This window comes from Aythya marila (assembly GCF_965140915.1).
Source record: "Aythya marila genome assembly, chromosome: 16".
NCBI classification, from domain to species: domain Eukaryota; kingdom Metazoa; phylum Chordata; class Aves; order Anseriformes; family Anatidae; genus Aythya; species Aythya marila.
This window is the reverse complement of record NC_139057.1, coordinates 9,414,991-9,440,250: the sequence shown is the minus strand read 5'-3', so window position 1 is coordinate 9,440,250 and position 25,260 is coordinate 9,414,991. Positions and strand designations below refer to the sequence as shown.

General features: G+C 39.2%; 1 protein-coding gene across 6 annotated transcripts in view; it reads left to right on the top strand.

The window, feature by feature from the left end:
* The window catches only part of PHF20 (PHD finger protein 20), a 70,410-nt gene extending 45,150 nt beyond the window's left edge, over window positions 1-25,260 (top strand). For 4 of the 6 annotated variants that reach the window (XM_082773246.1, XM_082773242.1, XM_082773243.1 and 1 more), the window contains 9 exons: window positions 100-282; window positions 3,220-3,318; window positions 5,198-5,359; window positions 7,848-8,017; window positions 12,370-12,469; window positions 15,592-15,787; window positions 17,304-17,703; window positions 19,838-20,021; window positions 22,421-25,260. In XM_082773246.1, the coding sequence (XP_082629372.1) occupies window positions 100-282; window positions 3,220-3,318; window positions 5,198-5,359; window positions 7,848-8,017; window positions 12,370-12,469; window positions 15,592-15,787; window positions 17,304-17,703; window positions 19,838-20,021; window positions 22,421-22,563 (1,637 nt within the window). In that variant the 3' untranslated portion in view covers window positions 22,564-25,260. The remainder of the gene's footprint in view (window positions 1-99; window positions 283-3,219; window positions 3,319-5,197; window positions 5,360-7,847; window positions 8,018-12,369; window positions 12,470-15,591; window positions 15,788-17,303; window positions 17,704-19,837; window positions 20,022-22,420) is intronic. The other 2 variants (XM_082773247.1, XM_082773245.1) reach the window with 1 other exon arrangement.

Genomic DNA, 25,260 nt, shown 5'->3' with positions numbered 1-25,260 from the left:
AGAGAGGCTCCCTATGGACAACCAGAACTGCTGCTGGTGAAGTAGAGTTCAGTTTTGAACGTATTTAAAGTTTGGACCTCGTCTTTATTCTCTTTGTAGATGCTCCTCTACGCATAGCCCTAAGGAGTACCTCATATAGAGATGAAAAAATAGAGAAGAGAAGAACATCAACCGCTGTAAATGCATTAAATAGTCACCGATATTCTGTTAGAGAACAAACCAAGGAGAACCACATAGCGAGATCACTCCGGAAGCCTCCAGAAAAAAAAAGAGTTGAAAATGGTACGCTTCTTTTAGTTTAAAATGAACTCTTGCAAAAGGTTTAAACATTGGTAGGAACTGATAATATTGGTAGAAAGCATTCTATATACCTAGTTTTTAAAAGTTATTTTTTACATGAGTATACAATTTAAGCCGTATTTTTCACTGTTCCTTTGTAGTGGTTTCAAATGAAGAATCAATATAATGAAATTGGTGATTTTTTGTCTATACTCAGAATTTCAATGTTCCCAGTCATGGTGTGTAACATTTTTTAGATGGAAAAAGTAGTAGAATATTTTAAAAAGAGAAGAATGTTTTCATTCAATTTGTTTATTTGATACATTTCTTAGTTCTGTTGTTGGAACAAGCCTGGGTTGTCCAAAGCGTTATTTTAAGTAATCGTGAACTTGTCGAGATGCATAAACTTGAGGCTTTACTTTTTCTGGTAGCCAGCAATCTGTGCTACTGGAAATCTCTGGGTAGCATGGCATCGCTTAACTCTTTTCAGTGGTGTAGTGTAAACCCTGTTTATACTAGGTTCTTCTATAATATAGGTTCTTACGTCACTATTCTCTTTCAGATATGTGGTGACAATTTGAGCCACAATGGTGAAGAACATGAAAATCTGTGCTAAGTGAATTTTACTTGTAATACTTTTATTCTGGAGAATTTCAATGTTTTCACTGGTCTGACTCAGTAGGGTATTTCTTATTTGAGAGAATGGCCTAAAGACATTAGCACGAACTTTTAAGTGTTGGTGGGGTTTGACTAAGTATTCATCCTCTTTAGTCTCTTTTTGCCATTCAGGGAAATAAAGAATTTAATTTTTTTGTGCTTTCGGGGAAAAAAAAAAATCCTTTTTAAAAATGAGGTTGAGATATTTTTTTTAGGATTATATAAGGCAGTTTTTTTCTCTTAGATTATGCAAGTCTGTGAGGATGCTCCTAACCTAGGTTAGGTTGGGTGCCTGCTGTATCTGGTTGTCTTCCAGTGAGAATTCTTTTAAACTTCCAAATACTTACACGAAACAGTTTTGGATAAAAACATCCAGCAGTACAGGGTTTTTGGAAGGCCTGTGTATTTAACTGTATGAGCTAGTTAAATACACAGAAAAGTGCAAATACTTGCCTTTAAAAAGAAAAATGAAAAAATATATACCCTCTACCTCAGAGGGAAAAAGCATGGGAGCAAGGAAGATTTTGTCCCACTTACAACTGATGTGTTGAGTAATGGAAGAAATGCCCTCTCACGTACCCTAAAAAACAGGTTAGATGATCTGCCTATCTTCACTTTCCAACTGAAAAGATGCAAAGATTTCTTGCCTATATTGACCTCAGTTATTGTCCCTCTGACCTTTTCCTGGAAGAGTGAAATGACAGAACTTAATAGTGTCCCTGCATATGAGCCGGGAGAAGGAAATGGTACCCAGAGGGTCCTGAGCACTGGAAGACTGGGAGAGATCAAAGACAAAGGAAAGTAAGATGTAGCTAGAAGCTTTATGCTGAGATATGCATATGAAGCTCTTTTTCCTTTCACCCCTTCCTCCCCCCCATGGTAACAGAGTGGGAATGAAGTTTGTGTCTTCTATTGCCAGTCATTTTCAGTCATGTTCCTTCTGCAGGACATGTAATTTGTATAGCAGCCTGCCGTCAGTGTCAGCAGCTAATGTGGCTGCTGTCAATGCACAGTTTTAGCAACCATCATTAATAACATGCCAAAGGAGGAGAAAAGCTGCAAGGGAGCAGGAGATTATGCAAGGAATGAAAGGCAGGGGAGATGTAAGAGCTGAAGGCTTTTAAAAAGACATGCTATAGTGATTTGTCCCCCTGCACGTTTATCACAGCTGGTAATCACCTAAATGTGACTGAGATGTCCAGATTCTCAAAGTGGGCAGCTTGTACCTCAAAAACATAGTCTCACATTGTGGGTTAGGGAGGTTACTGAATAGTATGTTGTAGGAGGTTGACATAATGTACTGGTATGGCTTTGCTTCCTGAGTGGCTATAGACTAGTTGGGGTTCTTACGCATTTTGTGTTGGAGAGTGTTTCTGACAGTAGAGTGTCTTTAGATGTTTGTTCTGATATTGGTAATCAGTAATTGAAATAGTCTTTTCTTAAATGGGATGGTGAGTGGCTTAATCAGCTGAGCACTCTTGAGAGCAAAGCCCTTTTGAGATGCAAGGCATGCTTCCATAGTACACTTATGGTTGCACCTAGTAGTCTCTGCAGAGTCTGGAGAGTTTATTTTAAGGAACTCTGCAAGTATCTAGAGATTTTGCTGCAGAGAACTAAATCTGAAAGACAGGAGTTGTGATCAAGTGGCAGGAGATTGAAAGCAAGGGTTTGTACACGTTTCCTGGCAATGGGGTTACTTACAGCAAATGCTTCGGAGGCATGTTTTGAGGATGGACGTGACTGAAAAATATCACCCAATTATTCAAAAATATTTTTTTTCCATAAAAATAGGATGGGAAGGAAACAGAGAAAAACAGGTATAGACAAGTGAACCAGTTGTTACTCCATTTTTCTATGAAAGCAAAACGTTTGAGGAACTGGACTAGAGTTGGGGGGAGGGTTCTTACGTCAGACACAACACTACTGAAATGTTCAGCAGTAATTTCAGCTAGAAACTTATAACAAATGCTCACATGTTTTGTTTTTTAATAATCTATGAAGGCTGAAACTCCAACTACCTAAGCAGAAAATGGGGCATTGGTGCCTAGTTGCTTTCTCTTACATGCTGTTGTAACTTAGTTATGGGACAATCACACTAGGACATAAAACAGACCATTCCAATTCTGTGGGCTGGGAATTCTTAGAGGTAATATTTCTGGCTGTTTTTTTTCTAGTGAACTATCCACGCTTGCCTGAAGAAACAATGGAGGCATTTAAGAAAATTAATAGGTAGAATAGTTGTGTATATCTTTAAAATTAAATTGGAATGTTGTCTAATTTCAGCTGTTAAAGAATATGAGAAGAACAAAGAAAGAAAATCCAAAGACTGTGGAAGGTCCAAGGCAAAGAAAAAGAAAAAAAAGAAAAAGAGAGCTAAGCCTGGTAAAGCTTTTTTTTTTTTTTCTTTAGAGGAAAATGGTCTTGTTTCCTTGTTTTGCCTGTTACCTAGTTCCATGCTCTTGAGAGGAGACATTGCAGATATATTTCCTGTCATATCATTGCAGATATGTTTCCTTCATTTACCTAGTGGTTGTGATTTTATTGTCATTAAGAATAAACCATGATTGGCAAGACAATTTATGTGCATCATTAATGCTGAATAATAACTGATAATAGTGGTTATAATGGCACAGAATAAAACAAACTCCAAAATGCATGTGTTGGTCTTCAAGTCTGGCTTTCCATTAGTAAGATAGACTTCTATGCAAGTTTCACCCAGTTAAAGAGTGTGCAGGTCCCCTCAATTTGTTACCAAGTGCCCTGAGTACCAGATGTTCTCTGTGTATGAGTTCTAGCTCTCCTGTTTGAGTGATGGGGCTTGAAAATGCTGATGGGTCCTCTTTCTGCTGTTAACTTTGAGTTCTTGTATCTTCACTTATTTTCAGACGCTCTGATAATGAGCTGACACGTCCAAGTTTTTCTTTTCAAAAGGACAAATCTTGTGGAGACACAGTAAAATCTGTACTTAATGTCTGTACTCAGGCTTTGTCCACCTCATGTCTCATAAATTGCTGTTCCCTTTGCATTTAATAGGAAGATGGTAATAACGTGTCTTCCAAAGCCTCTGAGGATGAAATCAACAGGGAATACTTTCTTCTTCACACTTTGAATGTTATATATAAGCCCAAGATGGTTACTAGTGGTTGGATTTGCAACTTCCAAATGCAGCAGCTGATATCATAAAACTTCAAAATGTACAGATCAAGCTTGACAACTTCCTATGCCATTGATTGATGTCTAGGATCATTAAAGCAGTGTATTCATGCATAATTTGTCAAACAAGAGCTCCTTATGGAGGAGTTTTTCTGACTGGAAAGCATAACTTCTGTTAACTTTTGTGAAGACAAGCTGTCACGAGAGAGTAGAGGGAAAGAATGAACCACAAGTAGACTGACTCAGAATTGAATTGAAACAAATTACTTCAGTGACTTTCTGATGACATGGTGCCCACAGATATGTAGATATTGTACAAATCCTAATTTGTAAACTTACACAATAATTTGACAAAAAATCATACCAACAAATTGTTTGTTCCTTTGTCCTTGGGTTTTTGAAACATAAATGAAAGCATGTTGGCTTCTGAAGCATCCAAAATGAGTACCAGACAGGTTGGGATAGCTGTGGTGGCTGGATGTATTTCTAGTTTCTGTACTTCAGCTTACATGATCTGGAGATTCAGCATTTTAGTGTAGAAATACTCGAATGCATACAAAAAATGTGATGTGTCGTGTTCCTAAAATTTTTGGAGCAACATGAAGATTTTGGAGCATTTCAATAGCAAACTGATAACAACAATAGTTAGCTATCTCCATAAACTAGGAGAATAAAAGAACAGGCTCTGTTTCCTTGTAGTCGGTGACATCAGGGAATGTGTTTAGCCGATGTTAATAATGGGATATGAGGGAGAGGTCTCCAGCTAACAGTGCTTGAGTAGAAATGTCTATCTGTAGTGCAGAAGCATTTGTAGATCTTCATTCTGAAGAACATGTATGTATAAATAACTGGTGTTTCCAGCTTTTCTCACTTCATCAGTGAAGATGACTGAGTTGCACAGGGTTTTTCTGGCTCAGAGGGTACCTTTATTACCTCTAGGAAGTTTGCAATTCTTTCAGCAACATAATGAAGTCCTGGAGTCCTAGAATATTAAAGTGGACACTGTCTCAGTGAATCATAAGTGCCTGTTGTTATGATGCTGTTTTTTCTTCTGTCTTGTTTCCTTAACCACAAACTTGTGACCATAGTACTTCTTACAATTTTACAGACTACTCTGGCAGTGAAGAAAACACGGATATTTCGCAGGAACTTTCTCCTGAAAAATCAGTTGTCACAAAATGTATTTCTTCAAATAAATCATCTGCCCACACAAGCACAGACCTGCACTGCTCTGAGTCTGGACAGCACAGAGGAAAATCAAAAACAAATGGTAAAAGGAGACTTCTTTACAGCTTACTAGTTCTGTCTTTCATCACTAATAAATGTGTGAGCTGCTCTATTACAACATGTGTGTGAAGACTAGTACTTGTAATGCAGGTTTGGCTATTCTTGCACAGGGCCTCGTCTTTCCTTTTGCACTGCCTGAAGAAGCTGAACCAAATTCATTTGTCAGAGCTAGATGCTGGTGGTGCTTTTTGCTGTTTGCTTTGGCTCTGCCAGTGACTGGAAAAAGGGAAACATCACTCCCATTTTAAAAAAGGGTAGAAGGAAAGACCTGGGGAACTACAGACCAGTGAGCCTTATCTCTGTGCCTGGGAAGATCATGGCACAAATCCTCCTGGAAGCACTATCAAGGCACATGCAGGACAAGGAGGCGCTCTGAGACAGCCAGGACAGGTTCACCAAGGGCAAACTTTGTCTGATCCATTTGTCTGATCAAGAATTGTCTAGGTTGGAAGAGACCTCAAGGTCACCTAGCCCAACCTCTGACCTAACTCTAACAAGTCCTCCACTAAACCATACCACTAAGTTCAACATCTAAACGTCTTTTAAAGACTTCCAGGGATAGTGACTCCACCACTTCCCTGGGCAGCCCATTCCCATACCTAGCACCCCTTTCGGTAAATAAGTTCTTCCTAATATCCAACCTAAACCTCCCCTTGTGCAATGTTAGCTCATTCCCCCTCGTCCTGTCACGGGGGAGAACAGACCAACCCCCACCTCATTACAGCTTCCTTTAAGGTACTTACAAAGAGCAATAAGGTCGCCCCTGAGCCTCCTCTTCTCCAGGCGGACCAAACCCAGCTTCCCTCAGCCATTCCTTGTAAGACTCGTTTTCCAGACCCCTCACCAGCTTCGTTGCCCTTCTCTGGACTTGCTCAAACTCCTTGATGTCCTTGTAGAGAGGGGCCCAGCCTTCTAGGATGGAGTGACTGAGTCAGCTGACGAAGGAAGACCGAACGATGTCCTCTACCTGGCCTTGTGTAAGGCCTTTGACACGGTCCCACATGGCATCCCGATCTCCAGCTTGGAGTGATGTGGATTTGGTGCGTGGACCATTCAGTGGATAAGGAATGGGCCTGAAGGCCATACCCAGAGTGGTGCTCAATGGCTCCGTGCCCAGGTGGAGGCTGGTGACGAGCGGTGTCCCTCAGGGATCTGTCCCTAGGACCGGTGCTGTTTCATATCTTTATCAACCACATAGACAGGGGGATCGAGTGCATGCTCAGCAAGCTTGCAGATAACACCAAGCTGAGTGGTGTGGTTGATACCACAGAAGGAAGAGCTGGCATTCAAAGGGACCTGGGCAGGCTGGAAAAGGGGGCCCACAGGAACCGCATGAGGTTCAACAAGGCCAAGTGCACCTGGGTCAGGGCAGTCCCAGACACGAGTACAGCTGGGAGAAGAACTCACTGAGAGCAGCCCTGCAGGGAGGGACTTGGGGGTTGTGGTGGACAAAAAGCTCGACATGAGACAGCAGAAGGGCAGCTGCATCCTGGGCTGCATCAGAGAACAGTAGTGGAGGGAGGTGATCGTGCCCCTGTGCTCTGCCCTTGTGAGGCCCCGCTTGGAGTCCTGCATCTTGGCCTGGAGACCCCAGCACAGGAAGGATGCGGGTCTGTTAGAGCAGGTCCAGAGGACGGCTGCAAAGTTGGTCAGCACCTCTCCTGTGCAGAAAGGCTGAGAGAGCTGGGCATGCGCAGCCTGAAGAGAAGGCTCCAGGGAGACCTCATTGCAGCTTTTAAATACATAAAGCGGGCTTATTTAAAAACAAACAAACAAAAACAAACACTTAAAGACGGGAGATTTAGATTAGCAGTTAGGAAGAAATTCTTCAAACTCAAAGGGTGGTGAGGCACTGTAACAGGTTCCCTAGAGAAGCAGTTTTCCTGATGGTTTTGTTCAAGCCACAGAGATTCTGTATAAACTCTTTAAGTAGTGTTGGAGTATCCTTAGAGTGCACTTCACCTGAATTGAGAAATGTAATCTCAACTGGAGTCTAAAGAATAGAAGTCTGAAAGATTAAATTTTGTGTTGAACTTTTCTTCTGTGATGAAGACATTTCTTTGTGAGATCTACTGGTTCATAAGACAGAGCCATGTTCTGTTTTAGCTCTACATTTACACTACCAAGATAGTTCTATACAGATTGCAGGAACTAGTCTAAATCCTGTTGGAATTTATATACCTGATTTTGTTTGTTATACCTACTTGTCTGAAAAGACTGTGCTTTTGGTTTGAGGTGCTGTCTGTTGAGAGTGAAATTTCAATGACAGAAGCTGTAAACTTAGAATATTTCTAAGAAGCTATTAATGACAACATTTAATACTTTGTTGTAGCACTCAAACAGTAGGTCACTATTGTGGTGTTTCTTGAATTAATGAACTGAGACTTCTAGTAATGTGTGTGTACATAATTAGGGTTGAGAGTTTTCTGACCTTTCTGACTTGCTATTTTTTCTGGCTGCTTTTTATACAGAGGAAGACACTATGAGCGAGTCATCTATGGATAGCTTTCTGTGGAGTGATGATGACTGCAGTCAGGATGTTGATGTAACCACAAATCCTGATGAAGAAGCTGAAGAAGGTGATTTTGAGATTGTTCGGTGTATTTGCGAAGTAAAAGACGAAAATGACTTCATGATTCAGGTATGGATGAAGTGGAATGTGGATGCACTACGTAGTGAAAACAGTGGAAGGTGTCAGTCCAACAGTGGAAAAACTTGTAGAAATATTCACTGATACATTCTATACATGAAATAAACCTCTGCCTTCTGGAATCGTAACATTTTTCAAGATAACACGTCAGGGTGAGCAGCTGTTAGTTTGTAGAAAATCTTCATATTTTTTATAGAAGGAAAGTGGATGAGGAAGGAAAAATCTCTTGAGTCTTTAGTGGTTGGTCTTTTTGTCACTGTAGATTTGCATTTAAAAAGAAAAATACCTACAACACTTCCTAGGTTTAGAGAGGATACCTTTAAAGTAAGTGGGGCTTTAACTGGCTTTTTTTCTTCCCTCTAGTTTTGAACATGTTCAGAACATTGCTTTCTAGTCATAATATACTTCTGTTTTTCTGCCATGGCAAGAAGCTTCACTTAAACTCTCAACCCTTTATATAGTATGGACAAAAAAAAATAATTGTTTGAGCTTTTTTTGGAAGCCGAATTGCATTTGTGCATTCTGCAGCATCTTCTGTAGTTCATAATCTGCATAAAGCCATGTGTCCATTCACAATATTATGTACCCTTTGTAAACTGAGTTTGCAGAGAACTCTTTCCAGCTGGAGCAGAGTCTGCTATCTGTCCCACTTAAAAGTGGTGATAAATATCTGTTTGAAACTGTCCTGGCTGTTTACTTTTAGTTCTTGAGACATCTGTAAGTTACTGGGAAACCAATCCTTACATAGCTGCTGTCAGCCATTCTACCCAGTTCCTATTCATTTCAAACAGCGAAGAGGTCAAGTTTATATCAAATAAAAACTTCAGCATTTTTTGCTTTAGTTCATTTTGGTACTGCTTCTTACATAAGCTGTATAGGCCCCTTCAGTAAATCCTCTTAAATCTTAGATGCAGAGAAAAAACATGCAGGGGGCTCAGGTGTGTGATGCTCTTGAACCTAGCTTTTCATAGTTACCATTCTGAAGAAATGTGTAGTTTTTTTCAGGAAGTTTCCAACTTTCCTAGGTAACTTTTCTAATTGTGGGACTTTTCTGTGGGACTAGAAGGAAAGGCAGAATTTGGTATGTGCCTACCTCTCAGCCTCTGCTAGTTTTTGGTGGCCCTTGCGGCTTGAATGGGTTAAGGGGAGAGGGAGTGTACTGTTGAGGTTTGAAGAATTCTTAGCTTCTGCAGAAGGGCAGAAACACCTGTTTTGCTCTGGACATCAGCAACCTCTTCTCTAGTTTAATACAGCTAATGCAGCTGGGTTTGATTTTTGTCTTGACAGTCAAGCTTAACAATTAACTTGATTGAATGCTTTTCTTTGGCCTTCCCTAGTGGTTTACAGATAAGTTACTTGAAAAAGTGCAACACATTTCTCTTAGGGCTTAGCTCATTCTGATGCACATTGTATTAACGTTGGATTCTCACAACACAGGACGAAATATGCTGTGTGTGTTAGTAGGGATGGGGGTGGTAATGGGCAGTGGTCCAAATGTGATGAATAACATCTGGGTGTTTAGGAAGAAAAGGAGACTGATAGCTATTGGGAATAAAGGGAAGCTGGCTGCTTTCTAAGAGGATGTCTCTTTCTTTAAAAAAAAAAAAAAAAAGTGAAGGTGTAGTCTTAATATAATTTAGTGGTAAAATTAGGCTTGATGCTAGCAGAACGCAGAGAACTGTCAGCTAGCTATGAGCATAGTCTATGCATAGGTTTGTGTAAGGTTTTGTGGGCTGCTGCTTAGATCAGTCTTCTAGGCTGAACTAGTTTATGTTTCTTTGAGCTCACTGCAAAGATTTTAGAAATTAGTTTAAAAAAATAAAACACACCAAAACGCATTAGCCGTGTTATAAGGAAGCTGTATAAGACAGTGGGCTATTCTCTCAGTAAAAGAGATGCAGGTGGGCACCGTGGTGAGTACCTGCATACATTATGGGGGATTGAAGCAGTAGGAATTGGGGAGCAAGGAATGAGATTTTTGGAGGAGGTAGGGTTAGACAGGTCTCTAAAGTTACCAAATGTTGTGCTCTCCACACCCTTCTGTCAGCCTGTAGCTTTTAGGAAAAGAGTTTGGAATTTTATTGTGGTAGAAATGCCTGTGTTAGCTCTTTAAATACAGGGCATTAACTAATCCAAAGAGAAGTTCTCCTATGCAATTGTGGAATTACAATGAGGAGAACCTATTTTTAGCTTTTCAGAGGTGTAATGCTAAGACTGATGCTTTTCCTTTGACTTCTGGTGTAGTTATAGCTTTGACACTTAAATTCAAATTTGGAAGTGTCTGCCCTAGAAGAACTTTCATTTAAACTTGTGTTCTATTCCTGAGCATGCAAAGTTTTGTTCAGTATATGGTTTTATTTAGAAGAATATTGTCATTGCGTTTGTTTTCATTGGGGTGTTTGTTCTGTCTTTGCTTATTACTCTTTAGAGATCTCACTGAAATATGGTAACATTTGGTGCTTGAGCATGTGCCTTTGTGCCTATCTACTTTGACTTTGTATCATAATTTGGAGCTAGAGAAGTTTAATCCATGCCTGTGACTGGAGGTTCAGTCCTCCTATGACAACTTGTGTTGTCCCCTTAAAAAAAAAAAAAAAAAGGACAATTGCAAGTCATTTTCTCTTTGAACCAGGCACATTTCCATGAATGTGCCAAATTTAGAAATTTTTAGAATACTCATCAGGCCCAGAAAAGTCCAGACAAAGTATTGCTCCTTTCTTTTTTTCTTTTTTTTCTTTTTGGCACCTAAGCATTGCGGTGTGTGTGTAAGATAGAGAACTGTGTGGCTCCATTTTGGTGGCTTTGTAGGTGATGGAGGTAAATGGAATCAGGGTATTTTTGCTCTGGTAGGTGAAAAGCTGCTTTAAATACATGTCTATTGGGCTTGGGTATTTCTTTCAAACTGAAAATTGAATTAAAATATTATTGCCCACCTGTGCACATTTTTTCTCTTCAGAATCTCAAATTTAGCTTGCTTTGAATCTCTTTCCTACCTTCCTATTGTCTGGGTAAGTGCTGGCTTCTACTTAATGTGTATCCAGAGCAATAGGCTACAGCCTGGCTCCTCTTTCATTTCGTAAGGCCAGACATCATTAGTCCTATTTTTCAGAAGTCTGTTTTTCTCTATCCATTTCCTGTGCTTCTATTTCCTCCACAATTAAACCACTAAATTAAAGCAAATGACATACTGAAAAACTGGTGGTGCCTTTCTGTCTTTCCAAGCTGGAGGAAAAGCAGCAGATAAGGAGAAAAGCATTAATAAAAGTATTAGCCGACACAGTTGAGATGTTTATCAGGTTGGTATCATTCATTGTAGGTCAGTGAAGGGCATCTAACATTGCTTGCAGTTACCATTTCTTTGTATCAGCTCATTTGAAAACCTTTGACAATATTGTCATGGTCTCTGCGTTAAGCTTTTGCCTTTTGCTCCAAGAAATATTGATGATCTACTGTCCCAATGCTTATGAAGAAAATAACTCTAAATGGACACCACACAGTTTCAAATCATATGGACTTAATATTCTTATGTGGGGTTTTGTCCCGAGTTTTAATGTGTTTTTTTTTAGGCTGTAGTTTTCGTTTTGCCTGCTTGTGGAAGAGGGGATAAAAAAAAGGCTGAAACAGGACATGTAGATACAGTTTTTACTGCTCTGAAACTGTATTGTTTATTGCATTTTTAAATAGCATAATTGCACTAAAAAGTAATGCCAAAGTATATTTGGTCTTTGCCAGTGTGATTTTGACATTTATGCTTACCAACGCGAGCAAAGTTTTTAATTATTATTATTATTATTATTTTTAAGCTAGTACAGCTGCACCTGAATTTTTCTTTTTTATAAGCAGAGCTACCTTTGTGGAAATGGATAAAATGCTAGAGATACAGTGAAGCATAGTATTGACTAGTCCTACATTATAATAAATATCCCTAGGATTTTGTAATTGAATATGTTGATTTATTATTTAAAGGGTGGAAATTTTAATTCAGAAAACTTGGTATATTTTGATAAAGGTTGATTGTTTTTGTCCTAGATACTGTGTGCATGCATCTTTTTAGAAGATTTTCATCTCTGAAGGGAACATTTTGACACCTTTCAGAATCTCTGGGATCTCTGCTTTGACAGCATAATTGTTGTCATTCTTCATAAATCCATGTGAAAAATGTGGGAAGGTTTGAAATACTGTAGTCTGATTCTTTAATGTATTTGTAGCTGAAAGGGAGGGGATGTTAATATACCTTGTTCTTTTAAAATGTGTAGATAATGCATCTCTTCTTAATTGAGGTAAAATTATTGAGCTCCTGTAGTCTTCATTTCTGTTGATGTGCACTTCTTGACTTCAAACAGTGTGAAGAGTGTCTGTGCTGGCAGCATGGAGTCTGTATGGGTTTACTGGAAGATAATGTACCTGAGAAATATACCTGCTATATTTGCCAAGATCCTCCAGGTACAGACATTTAAGGTTACTGAACCTTCTTATATATGTAGTAACTATTAGTTTATAAATATAACCAGAGTTCAAACTTTTTTTTTCTCCACTAGCTGTGTCTGTCTTTATAGGTAATTGAGTTCATGTATAGATGCAGAAAGTTGAATTTATGTGAATGAACACAAGTCAATGTTGTGCAATTACAGCTGGACATTAATGGAAAATGAACGTTTAACTGTTACCATCTGTGTCACCTACTTGTCAGTAATAGGGATTTAAGTTTGGTTGTACAGTCTGGCTACAGAAAATTAATTCATAACTGCTCAGGAAACTTGAGTAAAGACTCCTTATGAATAAAGTGTGAAAACATCTTATGGGACTTAACTGCAGCTTTCTTCCAGTGAGGCCAGACTTACGCACTGGTTAAAATAAAAAATCAAGAGCCAGTATAGTTCTCAACAGCTGTGATGTCCTTTACTTGTTTTGAAAAAGCATGTGTATAAATACAAACATGTTATCTTGGTTAACACAGAGTTGATTTAAGCAGTACTTCCTCTGCTCCAAACTATGAAGCTGTATATTTTTTAAAATGTCTCAGTCCATCTTATGCAGCAGATGAAACTACACTTAAGGCACGGATTGTTTTTGACTTCCTACTCTGAATTATGAAGCCTTGCTGAGCATGGAAGTGGATGAGGTTTGGGCATGTGTCCTTGTTTATATGTTATGAGATACCTGGGATACCTGTCTGCCTCATCACAATCCAAATATGCACATAAACCCGAAGAGTCTTGTGATCACTGCTTTTTTGACTATTGAAAATCACCAGCTCTTTGGTAGCTTGCCTAATTGATTTGTGACCAAGCGTAGTGTGTATACTATCATCATTTGCAAGGAAGATACGCTATGCTTACATGCAGTTATCTAAGCAGTCAATTTATAATCTGTTTGCCTTCTTTTAATGGTGTTTTGCACCCAGGATTTTAACCATTTATTTTCAGGATGCTTTGACTTGATTTGTGTAAACTTAAGTTATAAACTCAACTGAAGTGCATGTGCAAACTGAAGTTGTGCCATCATGCTTGAACTGTTTGTATTTAGTAGAAAATGTTACTAGAATGCTTTCAGTAAAAACTGATTACAGCTACCATTTCACTTGCTTAATTAGTTTAATCACTTTTACTTTATCCTGAGACTTTTATTTTTTTGCTAGGATTTAATTTTTACTTGTCTTGGAAAAGGAAGTTGTATCAATTCTTTTTGACTGCAAAGCTACTAAGTGGCTTCTGAATTTCAATGAACCTTCCATGAATTTATGAATCTGCAAATAATATGCTTTCAAAATTGGTTGTAGCCATTCAGCAGACTCCTTATTTAGGAATTTTCCCTAGTTCTGGGACTTCTTACAGCACCATTGATGTTGTTGAAAGTAAAAGCAAGCTTAGTGTAATTATGTCAAAAAAACTATACAACTGTCATCTTCGACAGTTTATTGAGTCAGGTGTGATTTTCAAGCGATTTGTGTTCAAATGCCATTTGCTCTTGCTTAAGCAAAATTTTGTATAATGTTTATTATGTGGCAGATGTTCTCAAGCAATGGAAAGCATACTTTGTTAGATTCTGTCTTCCTCTCTTGAGCTTATTCACCTAGAGAGAGAGCACTTTGTGTCTCTGAGTACACCATTAAGTAAGTGACGCCATAGGCTTTAGTTGGGTAATGTCAGTGCTGTTCAGATAACTAAGGTTTTAAAATGTTGGGTTTTAATCTTGTTGACTGAACTGCATTTGCAGGTGGGAGCTTTTCTAACACACAGATAAATGTGATGAGGTTAATACAGATATATCAGGAACATCTCCAAGGTGGTTTTGGCCATACGTAGAAGGCTTCTCTCTTCAGTGTATCTGCCTGAAAGGTTGAGCTATTATAGCCTAAAGAATTTGCTCTTTCCTGAGGTTTTTTGTTTGAAAATGAGGTCTCTTGGAGGTATTGCCTCAAAACATCAGGTATTGTCCTATACAGCCTAGTGGTTACGTGCTCACACTCTTGTACATTGTCTTCAAGACAGGTTTAACATTGAATATAAGTTTAAAAGTATCCTTTATGTTGATGGATACTCATATTGGGCATGATATGCAGACCTTTTTGTCATTATTTTTAATTACCCCCAAAAAGAGATACAGACACCTATGAGTAATTTCTCAGTTGGGCATCTGAGGAGTTGTTCTGATTCACTGCTGAAATTTTCAGCAGATGTTAACCTGCTTGTATTGGAGACTTTTTTTTTCCCTGAATGTCATTCTGAGTCTGTGGTCCCATATTACCTCTGGCTTTGTAGGTTTGCATACTAGGCTGTATATATGCGTATATGGCCAGTGAATGGTGTTTCTCAGAGTGCTGAAGTGTCTGAGAACATCTGTTGTAACAATACAATTCACAGAGGGGGGGGGGCATTTGATAGTTTTATTTGTTTGGATTTTTTTCAATTTAGCAAGCATCTGAAGTTTCACCCTTTTCTGCTAAAACCCTTTTTTCTTGTATTCTTAAGTTACTTTTACTGATGCGTTTATCATATCTAATATAATTTCATTTGTTATTGTTGATATCTCAATGTCTTAAGCTAGAATTAGCATTATTAATAGCTCAATATACGCAAGATCTCCATCAACACAATGATTCCTTGTAAGATTTACATTTGACTATATTAATACGTGCATTAAACTATTAAAGTGATTCCAGTAGAGAAAGGAATTTCACTGTCTCTTGCTTCATTTTTCTGTCTGCAGAGTTGTATTCAGACTAGCTTTAATTATAGTCATGGTTACTAAGAAGTGTGATACCCTGCTAAAAACACTTTGTTTGTCAGTTGCATATTCTGTTGTGGATGTCCTTTAGCATTTGGAGTCTGAATGCTCCAGGCTCTCACACTTGGGCAGAGGTTTTCTTAACTAAGGTGTCATCTCACTTCCCAGTTACAGGTTCTTCATGGCTTTGGAGTTTTGTCTGCTGTCATGGATCTTTGTTGGTGTTACTCATATGAGCTAATAAGATGTTTCACAACTGAAAAAATCAGAATTGCTATGTAATGTTAACAATCCATGGTTAATGCTTCTTTTTAACATACTCGTTACTGTTGCTTTAGGTCAGAGGTCCAGCTTAAAGTACTGGTATGAAAAGGAGTGGTTAAGTAATGGTCACATGCATGGCTTAGCATTTTTGGAAGAAAATTATTCCCACCAGAATGCCAAGAAGATAGTAGCCACTCACCAGCTTCTCGGTGATGTACAGAGAGTGATAGAAGTACTGCATGGACTGCAGCTGAAGATGAGCATATTAAAGTAAGCAATATCATTCGGCATGTTCTCAACATGAATTTGATGTCAAATGGTAGAAAAATAACCAGAAATTCAGACTTATTTTTGTGCTTCTTTGTGGATATATAACAACATAGTTTGAATTGCTGGTGTTATCTTGGAAAAGGATATCTTGGCTTCTAAGGCTTCTTGGCTTCTAACCTTTAGGTATAGAGTCTCTATGGAGCTGGAGTAGAAAGCTCTGGTGAGTGAACGCTTGGTTTCTACTCTTCTAAAAGTTCCTTCAAGATTGCTTATCAAAGGCATAACAGATGCCGTCCTAGGTGGAGGCAGAGGAGATGCTGGTATAAAGCAGCTTGGACTAACGTGAGCCCTTGGCAGTTGCACTAATTGTTTCTTTAAGAGAGACAGAAGAAAGCTTAGCTAACATAGAGCAGATTAGAAAGAGGTTACTATGTAAGGAAAATTGGCGTGTTTTCCTGAGTGGTTTAGCTAACAGCTTCAGAAGCCGGATCTCTGCCTTCATGTGCCAGGAAGCACAGAGTGGGCTTGGGGGGGCGAGGACCCTTCTCCTTTGCATGTGGTTGAGTGCAGGTGCTTTAGCATCAGGATTTGCTTCTGCTGCTTTCTTGCAGCCTGTAGCAGATGAGCTGCCTGTCCTTTGAAGATGAGCAGATTGCTTCTGCTTTGCTCTCCTCTTTACTGCTGTTTTAATGTCTGACAAATATGGAAAAACAGTATCAGCGTTCATGATAAATTTTAATTTTTGTTACATCCATGTAAGAATCTATCTATAATTGTCCCTGATGCTGGAATAAATAACTTTTGAGAGATACTCTGTGTAATTCAATTTGAAAACAAGAATTTTTTTAAAGAAGGCAAGTGGTGTACCAGGCAGTAGTTTGCTTAGCATCTTGGAATTTAAAGGAAATAATAAATAAAAAAGTACTAACCCCACCCCACCAAGTCCACAGTTGTTGTTAAGAGGGTTATGCAAGTTCAGTGGATTGAATTTTAAAGCTTCTTTTGGGGAACTGCAGGCAAAAGTCTGATACTGAGTGGTTTGAGGAGTTTCTTTGCTTTACTGTTGTTAGAATTGTTGAAATACACATTGATATCTTAGTTCAGTGTTGGTGCATTTGACTTACCTGTTTAATATATAAATATCCCAATGAAAATGGATAACAAATAACAAATATTGAAGAAAAATGCTGCTTTCAAGGGCAATGTTTGTGAAAAATTGTATCCATCTATTTGAAACTTATTCTTCAGTTGATTTCTTAATATCATCACTTGGCTTATATACAGTGTTACAGAAATGAAAATCGTGAACATAAGAGCAGTATAGGAAGATACACAGTTGAGATCAATGAAATTATATTATTTCATAATTGTTTTTAACTGATAATGACTAAAGCATGTAGTACTTGAAATGTTATTACTTGATTTCTTTACATGTTTCTTTACATGGTAAGGTAGTGTACTTAGTAATTCTAAAGTTTAAATTTGGTGGGTGTTTCACCTTTTTATGTTTGAACAGAAATAAAGAACATCCTGACCTAAAGCTTTGGTGTCATCCGTGGAAACACATTACGGTGGATGAAAAAATCCATACGAAACACATCATTCACATTGAGGAAAACTGTTACAAAGAGGAGACGGCAAGTTATAGAACTTGGAATGGGACAGTTGAGAAACCCTCAGCCATTCCTTCTGTAGAGGAATCTTATATTACAAGTGAACACTGTTACCAGAAACCTCGGGCCTACTACCCTGCAATAGAGCAGAGGTTGGTTGTAGAAACAAGAGGTTCAGCCATGGATGATGGAGTAAATAGAATAAGAGAAAATGGGGACGATGTCCTGTCAGAGAGATTTGGTTGGAATCTGGACCGAGAAATATGCAGGATGGAAAATGAATCCAAACACAATTATTCCAAGGTATTTATGTTAAAATAACCCTTGCTGCATAAAGAATGTGTTTGCCTGGTGAAGTGCAAAGCTGATTAGTCCTTTTATTAGCATTTAGTTTATTCATTTGTGTTTATTTTTTTCATGTCATACTGTTAAACTTAGGTGGTCAGAGCAAGTTAAAATAATAGCTGTGTTCGTTTCTATCATTTCATTTTTAAAAAAATAAAGCAAATTGAAGATGATTTCTGGGCTCTAAATCATCTGTACAGTATGTGGAATATGCATTGTGGTCTTCTAATAATTTGTTGCTCCTTTTCTATGGTTTAGGCACAAAAGATAAACCCTAACAACAGAACAAGGAGAGAACAGGGCAAGCACATAAGATACTCTCAAATACACTGGTATTCCACCTTTTCATAGAATCATAGAATATCCTGAGTTGGAAGGGACCCACAAAGACAGAGTCCAAGTCCTGGTTCTATACAGGACCACTCAATAGCCAGACCATGTGTCTTGAGAGTGTAGTTCAAACACTTGAACTCTGGTAGGCTCGGTACCATGACCACAGTCCTGGGAAGCCTGTTCCAGTGCCTGACCACCCTCTCGATGAAGAACCTTTTCCTAATCTCCAGCCCAAACCTCTCCTGACACAGCTTTTAGTTATTTCCAACTTGTTCTCACACTTCTTTTAATAGTTGCATTAATTAAATTGTTTCCAGGTTCTTCAGGCAATGTATGTTTGAAAAAAGGAAAAGGAACCTGAACTGATAGTTAAGGACAATAACCATGGAATAGTTGTTTGTTTTATTTTTTCCTATTGGAGCATTCCAATTTTCTCCCTTTAATAATAGGTTCTCATTTTCAGCTCTACCAGATCTAGTAAACTTTTAGGAAGTCCTCTGCTATACCTCAATACACCACAAAACAAGCATTTTTTTTTGTAAAGTCATATGAAATACAGTCTAACAGATGTTAGAAAGCTTCAGGAGAATAGTGACTTTTTTTTTTTTTAAGAAATCGTAGAATCATTAAGGTTGGAAAAGACTTCCAAGATGAACTGGTCCAACCATCACCGTACCATCACTCTCACCCCCTAAACCATGTCCCTAAGCACCAGGTCCAACCTTTCCTTAAACACCCAAGGACGATGACTGCACCACCTCCTTGGGCAACCCATCCCAATGCCTGACTGCTTTCTGAGAGTCTCCTAATTTCCAACCTAAACCTTCCCCAGCACAACTTGAGGCCATTCCCTCTTGTCATATCACTAGTCGTCTGTGAGAAGAGGCTGACCTTCAGCTCCCCACACCTTCCTTTCTGGTAGTTGTAGAGAGCAATGAGGTCTGCCCTGAGCCTCCTCCAGACAGAACACCATCAGCTCCCTCAGCTGCTCCTCACAGGACTTGTGCTCCAGGCCCTTCACCAGCTTTGTAGCCCTGCTCTGGACAACTTCCAGGGCCTTGATGCCCTTCTTGTCCTGAGGGGCCCAAAACTGAACACAGCACTCGAGGTGCAGCCTCTCCAGAGCACAGTGCAGGGGGGACCATCATCTCCCTGCTCCTGCTGGCTACACTATTCCTGAGACAAGCCAGGATGCTGTTGGCCTTCTTGGCCACCTGGCCACACTGCCGGCTCATGTTGAGGCAAGCATCAATCAGCACCCCCAGATCCTTTTCCTTTGCAAATAACTTCTCACTGCAGCACAATTTGTTCTTTTGTTCATTACTGTCATGTAAGAAAGTTCAGTTTTCCCCTGGATCCACAGACCTAGTGCAATATGTTCCAAATGGAAGTTGTCAGGGAGCTAGCTATACGTATATACAGGTCAACGTTACATTTCTAAAATGAGGTGCTTGTGAAGTTGCAAAGACTAGGTCTTAGCAAAATAACCATGAAAACATGTTGCTTTGGATACTCTTCTTCTCTAATCCTCTGTTCTATTAGACTTTTGATGCCTTTTTTTTAAGGCATCTGTGTTTCATGTTTATTTAGATGATCTTGCCCAAACTGCCTTAACATTTCTGTATGACCTCTCCTCTCAGTCTTCCATTAACCTAAGATTTGTTGAGCCATTACCTCGGATAACCGTAAGGACCCAGATAGTCCTTCTCACTAATTTCATTTCACTGTAATAAATTACTGATGTATGTATTTCTGCTAGGTAAAAGACTCTGTATCTAAGAAAGTCTCTCCAGAGGAAGCTATTGAAATGAAATTACTGGAAAAGGACAAAGAAGGAGTTGTGAATTCACAGCTGCAGTGGCAGCTTAATCTTTTAGCTCATGTGGAATCTCTGCAAGATGAAGTCATACACAGAATGGATTTCATTGAGAAGGAACTAGATGGTAGGTGGCATTTTTCTGTTTTAAAAGCTAACTGTATTTTTTCCTATTCAAATAATACTGCCAGTTTAAAAACATGCTGGCTTTAATTTTGCTTCTGCAGACCTACAAAGTGATCAGCATTGCATTGTCAGAAGTACTACATTTAATAGTGGAAAATAGACGTGTTCCTGGTGCTCAAGGATTTTAAAACAAAATTGAAGTTCTAGATAACATTGTGAAGAATTTTAAAAAGAAAAAAAAAAGTTCTTGTTAGATCTCTAAATATTGATATCAGATGATGTAGTAGAATACCTTCCATATCTTCTTGCTTTTGTGTTTTTTTCTTGTTCCATAGCACTTCTGTGTGTTTTAGCCTTGCTGGCTGTTTTAGCCTATTCCAGGTGGCCTCATGAGTACGCAGGACTGTTATATTTTTCTGTATCACTTCAAAATTCTTTACTTAGAATCACAGCATCATAGGATATCTTGGGTTGGAAGGGACCTTAAAGATCATCTAAATCCAACTGCCCTGCCATGGGCAGGGATGCCACCCACTAGACCAGGTTGGCCAAAGCCCCATCCAGCCTGGCCTTGAACACCTCCAGGGATGAGGCATCCACAGCTTCTCTGGGCAACCTCTTACAGTGCATCACCACCCTCTGAGTGTGAAGTATTTCCTCCTAACTGCTAATCTAAATCTTCCCTCTTTTAGTTTAAGATCATTCCCCCCTTGTCCTATCATTACCTGCCTGAGCAAAAAGTTGCTTTTTTCTTTTTCTTTTTCTTTTTTTTTTTTTTTAATAAGCCCACTTTTAAGTATTTAAAAGCTGCAATGAGGTCTCCCTGGAGCTTTCTCTTCAGGCTGCGCACGCCCAGCTCTCTCAGCCTTTCTGCACAGGAGAGGTGCTGACCAACTTTGCAGCCGTCCTCTGGACCTGCTCTAACAGACCCGCATCCTTCCTGTGCTGGGGTCTCCAGGCCAAGATGCAGGACTCCAAGCGGGGCCTCACTAGGGCAGAGCACAGGGGCACGATCACCTCCCTCCACTGCTGTTCTCTGATGCAGCCCAGGATGCAGCTGCCCTTCTGCTGTCTCATGTCGAGCTTGTTGTCCACCACAACCCCCAAGTCCCTCCCTGCAGGGCTGCTCTCAGTGAGTTCTTCTCCCAGCTGTACTCGTGTCTGGGACTGCCCTGACCCAGGTGCACTTGGCCTTGTTGAACCTCATGCGGTTCCTGTGGGCCCCCTTCTCCAGCCTGCCCAGGTCCCTTTGAATGCCAGCTCTTCCTTCTGTGGTATCAACCACACCACTCAGCTTGGCAGCATCTGCAAGCTTGCTGAGCATGCACTCGATCCCCCTGTCTATGTGGTTGATAAAGATATGGAACAGCACCGGTCCTAGGGACAGACCCCTGAGGGACACCGCTCGTCACCAGCCTCCACCTGGGCACTGAGTCGTTGAGCACCACTCTGGGTATGGCCTTCAGGCCCATTCCTTATCCACTGAATGGTCCACGCACCAAATCCACATCACTCCAAGCTGGAGATCAGGATGCCATGTGGGACCGTGTCAAAGGCCTTACACAAGGCCAGGTAGAGGACATAGGTCGGTCTTCCCTTGTCAGCTGACTCAGTCACTCCATCCTAGAAGGCCACCAGATTGGTCAGACACAGTTTGTCCTTGGTGAAGCTGTGCTGGCTGTCTTGGAACGCCTCCTTGTCCTGCGTGTGCCTTGACATTGCTTCCAGGAGGGATTTGTTCCACGAGCTTCCCAGGCACAGAGATGAGGCTCACCACCTGGCCAAGGAAATGAGCAGAGGTTTGTCTCCTGTGATACTGCCCCATCGTCCTCATGCATCTTAGTGCAATGCTACAGCCCTTTGGCTGGCTGTATTATATCGTTGCCTGAGGTCTCAGTCAGTAGTATGTCTAGTTCACATTTCACACTGAGAAGCTTAGAAAAGGGATTTGTTCTGAATTTGTTTTCTTTGTGTAGTAGTCTGCTGTTTATGCTTTTAGGTTTCCTCTCCATTTTCTTTTATCTAGTTACTATTGCCTGCCCAGTTGTCTGTGTAGATGGCAAACTTCTTACATTACTGTTCTGTTGTTTTAGGATCTGATCTTAAGTTACTCTGATAGTATAATCTTTCTGTACCACAGCGTCCTTGCTCTGGAATTGACAGGTCAGAGGAAAATTAGCGCTAGATTTCACAGTGTCTGGTCATGAGTTTTCCCTTACTGCACTGCTTTTTCCTGGGAACATCTGTATGTTCTTTTTTAACTTCCTTTAAATGTGAATTATTTTTATCACACTGTATCAAAAGCTATTTGTAATGATTGATTATTTAAAGAACTTGTTTTGTGGCTTAAGATCTATTTACTGAGAACTGAAATGGTGACAGTTTTGTTTCTCTTTGCAGTTTTGGAGAGTTGGCTGGATTATACAGGAGAGCTGGAGCCACCAGAACCACTAGCTCGACTCCCACAACTCAAACATTGTATAAAGCAGCTTATAACGGACCTAGGCAAAGTGCAACAGATTGCACTTTGCTGCTCATCATGAGACTAGAAAGTATTGGAGACTGTTATTGAGTGAAGTTGGAGCATCTGATGTGAACAGCTCTGTGTATTTAAATGAATTAGCATGCTGGTTGCATGTGATGCAGATTGACTTCAGGGATTTGTGAAGAACTGCTGTTCAAAGAACAGCAAAAAAGGTTAATTTTATCTCATAATTTTGGGTTTATTAGGCAATTATAACAATATGGAAGAGGTTAATACTGTTGTCTTCAAAGGTTGTGTGTTTGTTGATAAATTATACTTAAATTTTCACTCCTTACAACTTGTTCATTGAAACGGTAGACTTTTTTCATAATTAAATTGACTAAAATTTGTGCCACTGAAGAACAGAGTTCTAAGAGCCAAAAATGTTTAGTTGACAGAGGTTGTAAATAACTTTGCATAGTTTAAGTGACTTGTGTCATGTTTTATTCCTTCTGGTTTATGCATAATAGCACACAGTATTTAATCATTAGGAAATGTTATAACAGTTTTCAGACGTAGTAAGTATGAATGTCCTGCTCTTAACTATAAATTGTTACGTGGAAGTTTGCAAGTAACAGTGGCCTAACTCTCCCCTTCTATTATATTAAATAATGTAGCAGAAGGTCACAGGTGGATTGCACTTACTTTCGGAATAAATGATTGTTTTCCATATTTATCCTGTCACTCTCACGTGACTTGGTACTGGGGAAACCCCTTAACGTTGTGTTTGTGCATTCTTGAACTCTTCAATATGGCCATACCGTGCCTCCTGAGCTAGTGCTAGCAGGACACCCACACCCTTGTGGCAGTATAAGATATTGCCGTGAAAAGACTTGGGATGTGCTTGGAGTTCCAGACTTGAGCAAGGTCTGTAATGGACATTATGTAGTTTTCTACCCATTTGTTAATAATTGCCATTCCGGTTATATTTTGAAATGTAGATTTTTTTCAATACTCTGAACGTGTTCATTGTAAAGACTTACTATGAATGTGTGGTTTTGGGAATCAGTTTATTTTATATTTGTGTAAATAAAGCCTCAAGATCTATGCATGAGGTACTGTCCTCACAGACAGTGAGTGGGTTATTATATTAACAGTATGTTCACAAAGTCCCTTTTTCTACCTTATGTTTTAATTTTCTGGTTTGTATTATTTTGTCAGAGCAAGGTGAAAATGCTGCTTAAGTTCAAGTTATATTATACAGTACTTTTTGAAACATTGATGTGTTGTAAGTATTTGAAATGTTAAGAGCCTTTCAGCTGCAGATCATAGCTCCATAAATAATGGCTGCGACTTCAGTTTTCCTTCCCTAACGTTGCCGAGTTAAGTTCACTGTTGAAAATGGTAAGCTGTTTTTGCATTGAGAGGGTGTCCTGAAAAATCTGGATGTATCTTGATTTTTGTGTGTGATGGTAACACCGAAGGGTAAAATCAAAGAACAGTTGTCATTGGAAGGCCCGTAATTATACAATTTATTAATCTTGGATATGAGCCTGTAACGTTTGTATACTGCAAAGAATAATGACTTACTATGTAAATTCCTACAATAATATTGGAAATTTTAAGTTAACAGTATCTACACAGTGAATATTTTAATCAGTTACTTCAGACAACAATAATTAGGCTTCTCTAGTAGTAACTAAAGCTTTTGTGCCAGGAGTCATTTCAGGGAATAATTTGTCTCACAGTTTTGTAGTTGGTATATAGTGAATACAACTTATGTACAGCAGAAAAATAAATTTATTTTTCTGTAACACAGTTGGAATAAAGCTTATGTGATATTTAAGTAGCACTTCGATCTCTGAAGATGATACCAATGTTATACTCTCTCTCTCCTGTTAATGACACCTCAATTTATAAATGCTGTGTGTAGCTCTAGACCAGGCAACATTAACCAACCAACCAGAACAGCATCAGAGGAGGACTACAAACAACTGTGAAGGTTTGTGGTTTTTTCAGGTTAGAATGACCAGAAGGGTGTTCCCTGGTTGAAATTCAAAGCACGTGTTTCCACCAGGAGTCTGAGAAGAATATAGCTGCTACTGAGCCAGCTGTGCTTGCAGTTTGAGGGTGTGAAGACAAGTCAGTTCCTGAGCAGACACTTCTCCAGAGTGGAACTTCTTTCCGAGCAATTGCTTTTTGTGTGCTCATTTTAGGTTTTTACTTCTGCTGTGTTTTTTTTTTTTTTTTTCCTTTTTTTTTTTTTTTTTTTTTCTCAGGGCAATACTTATGGTTTGGAAGAAAAGACAGTTCTGATGGTTGAGTGAAATGACATACTGGAGACTTGTTTTCCTTAGTAGAGCTAGAGAATAAGTTCTTGCAGGTAAAGACTGAAAATATTTATTTAAAATAGACTAGCATTTTTCATGTTCAGGAAAGATTCTTTAATGTACTTTTCCTGGATTCATTTTTGTCCTTTTTTTTTTTTTTTTTTTTTTGCAAGTTTCCACATTGTTATTTCTTAGTCTGGACCAACTGTTTGGTCTGGCAAGTCACTTTTTTATGTTTCTTTAAATCACTGGTAAGTGAATGCAACGTGGAGCCTTGATGAAATGAGCAAACATTGCACTGTGGATACATAAGTATATTTGTCTTTGTTAATGCACTATTAGAACTGAGGGCGCTGTATATAAAATTTTGCTTTGGAGCAATATTTGCAAAACTTGAAAACTGTACCTTGGTGTTTGGAATAAATAAATAGGTTTTTGTTGGTTAA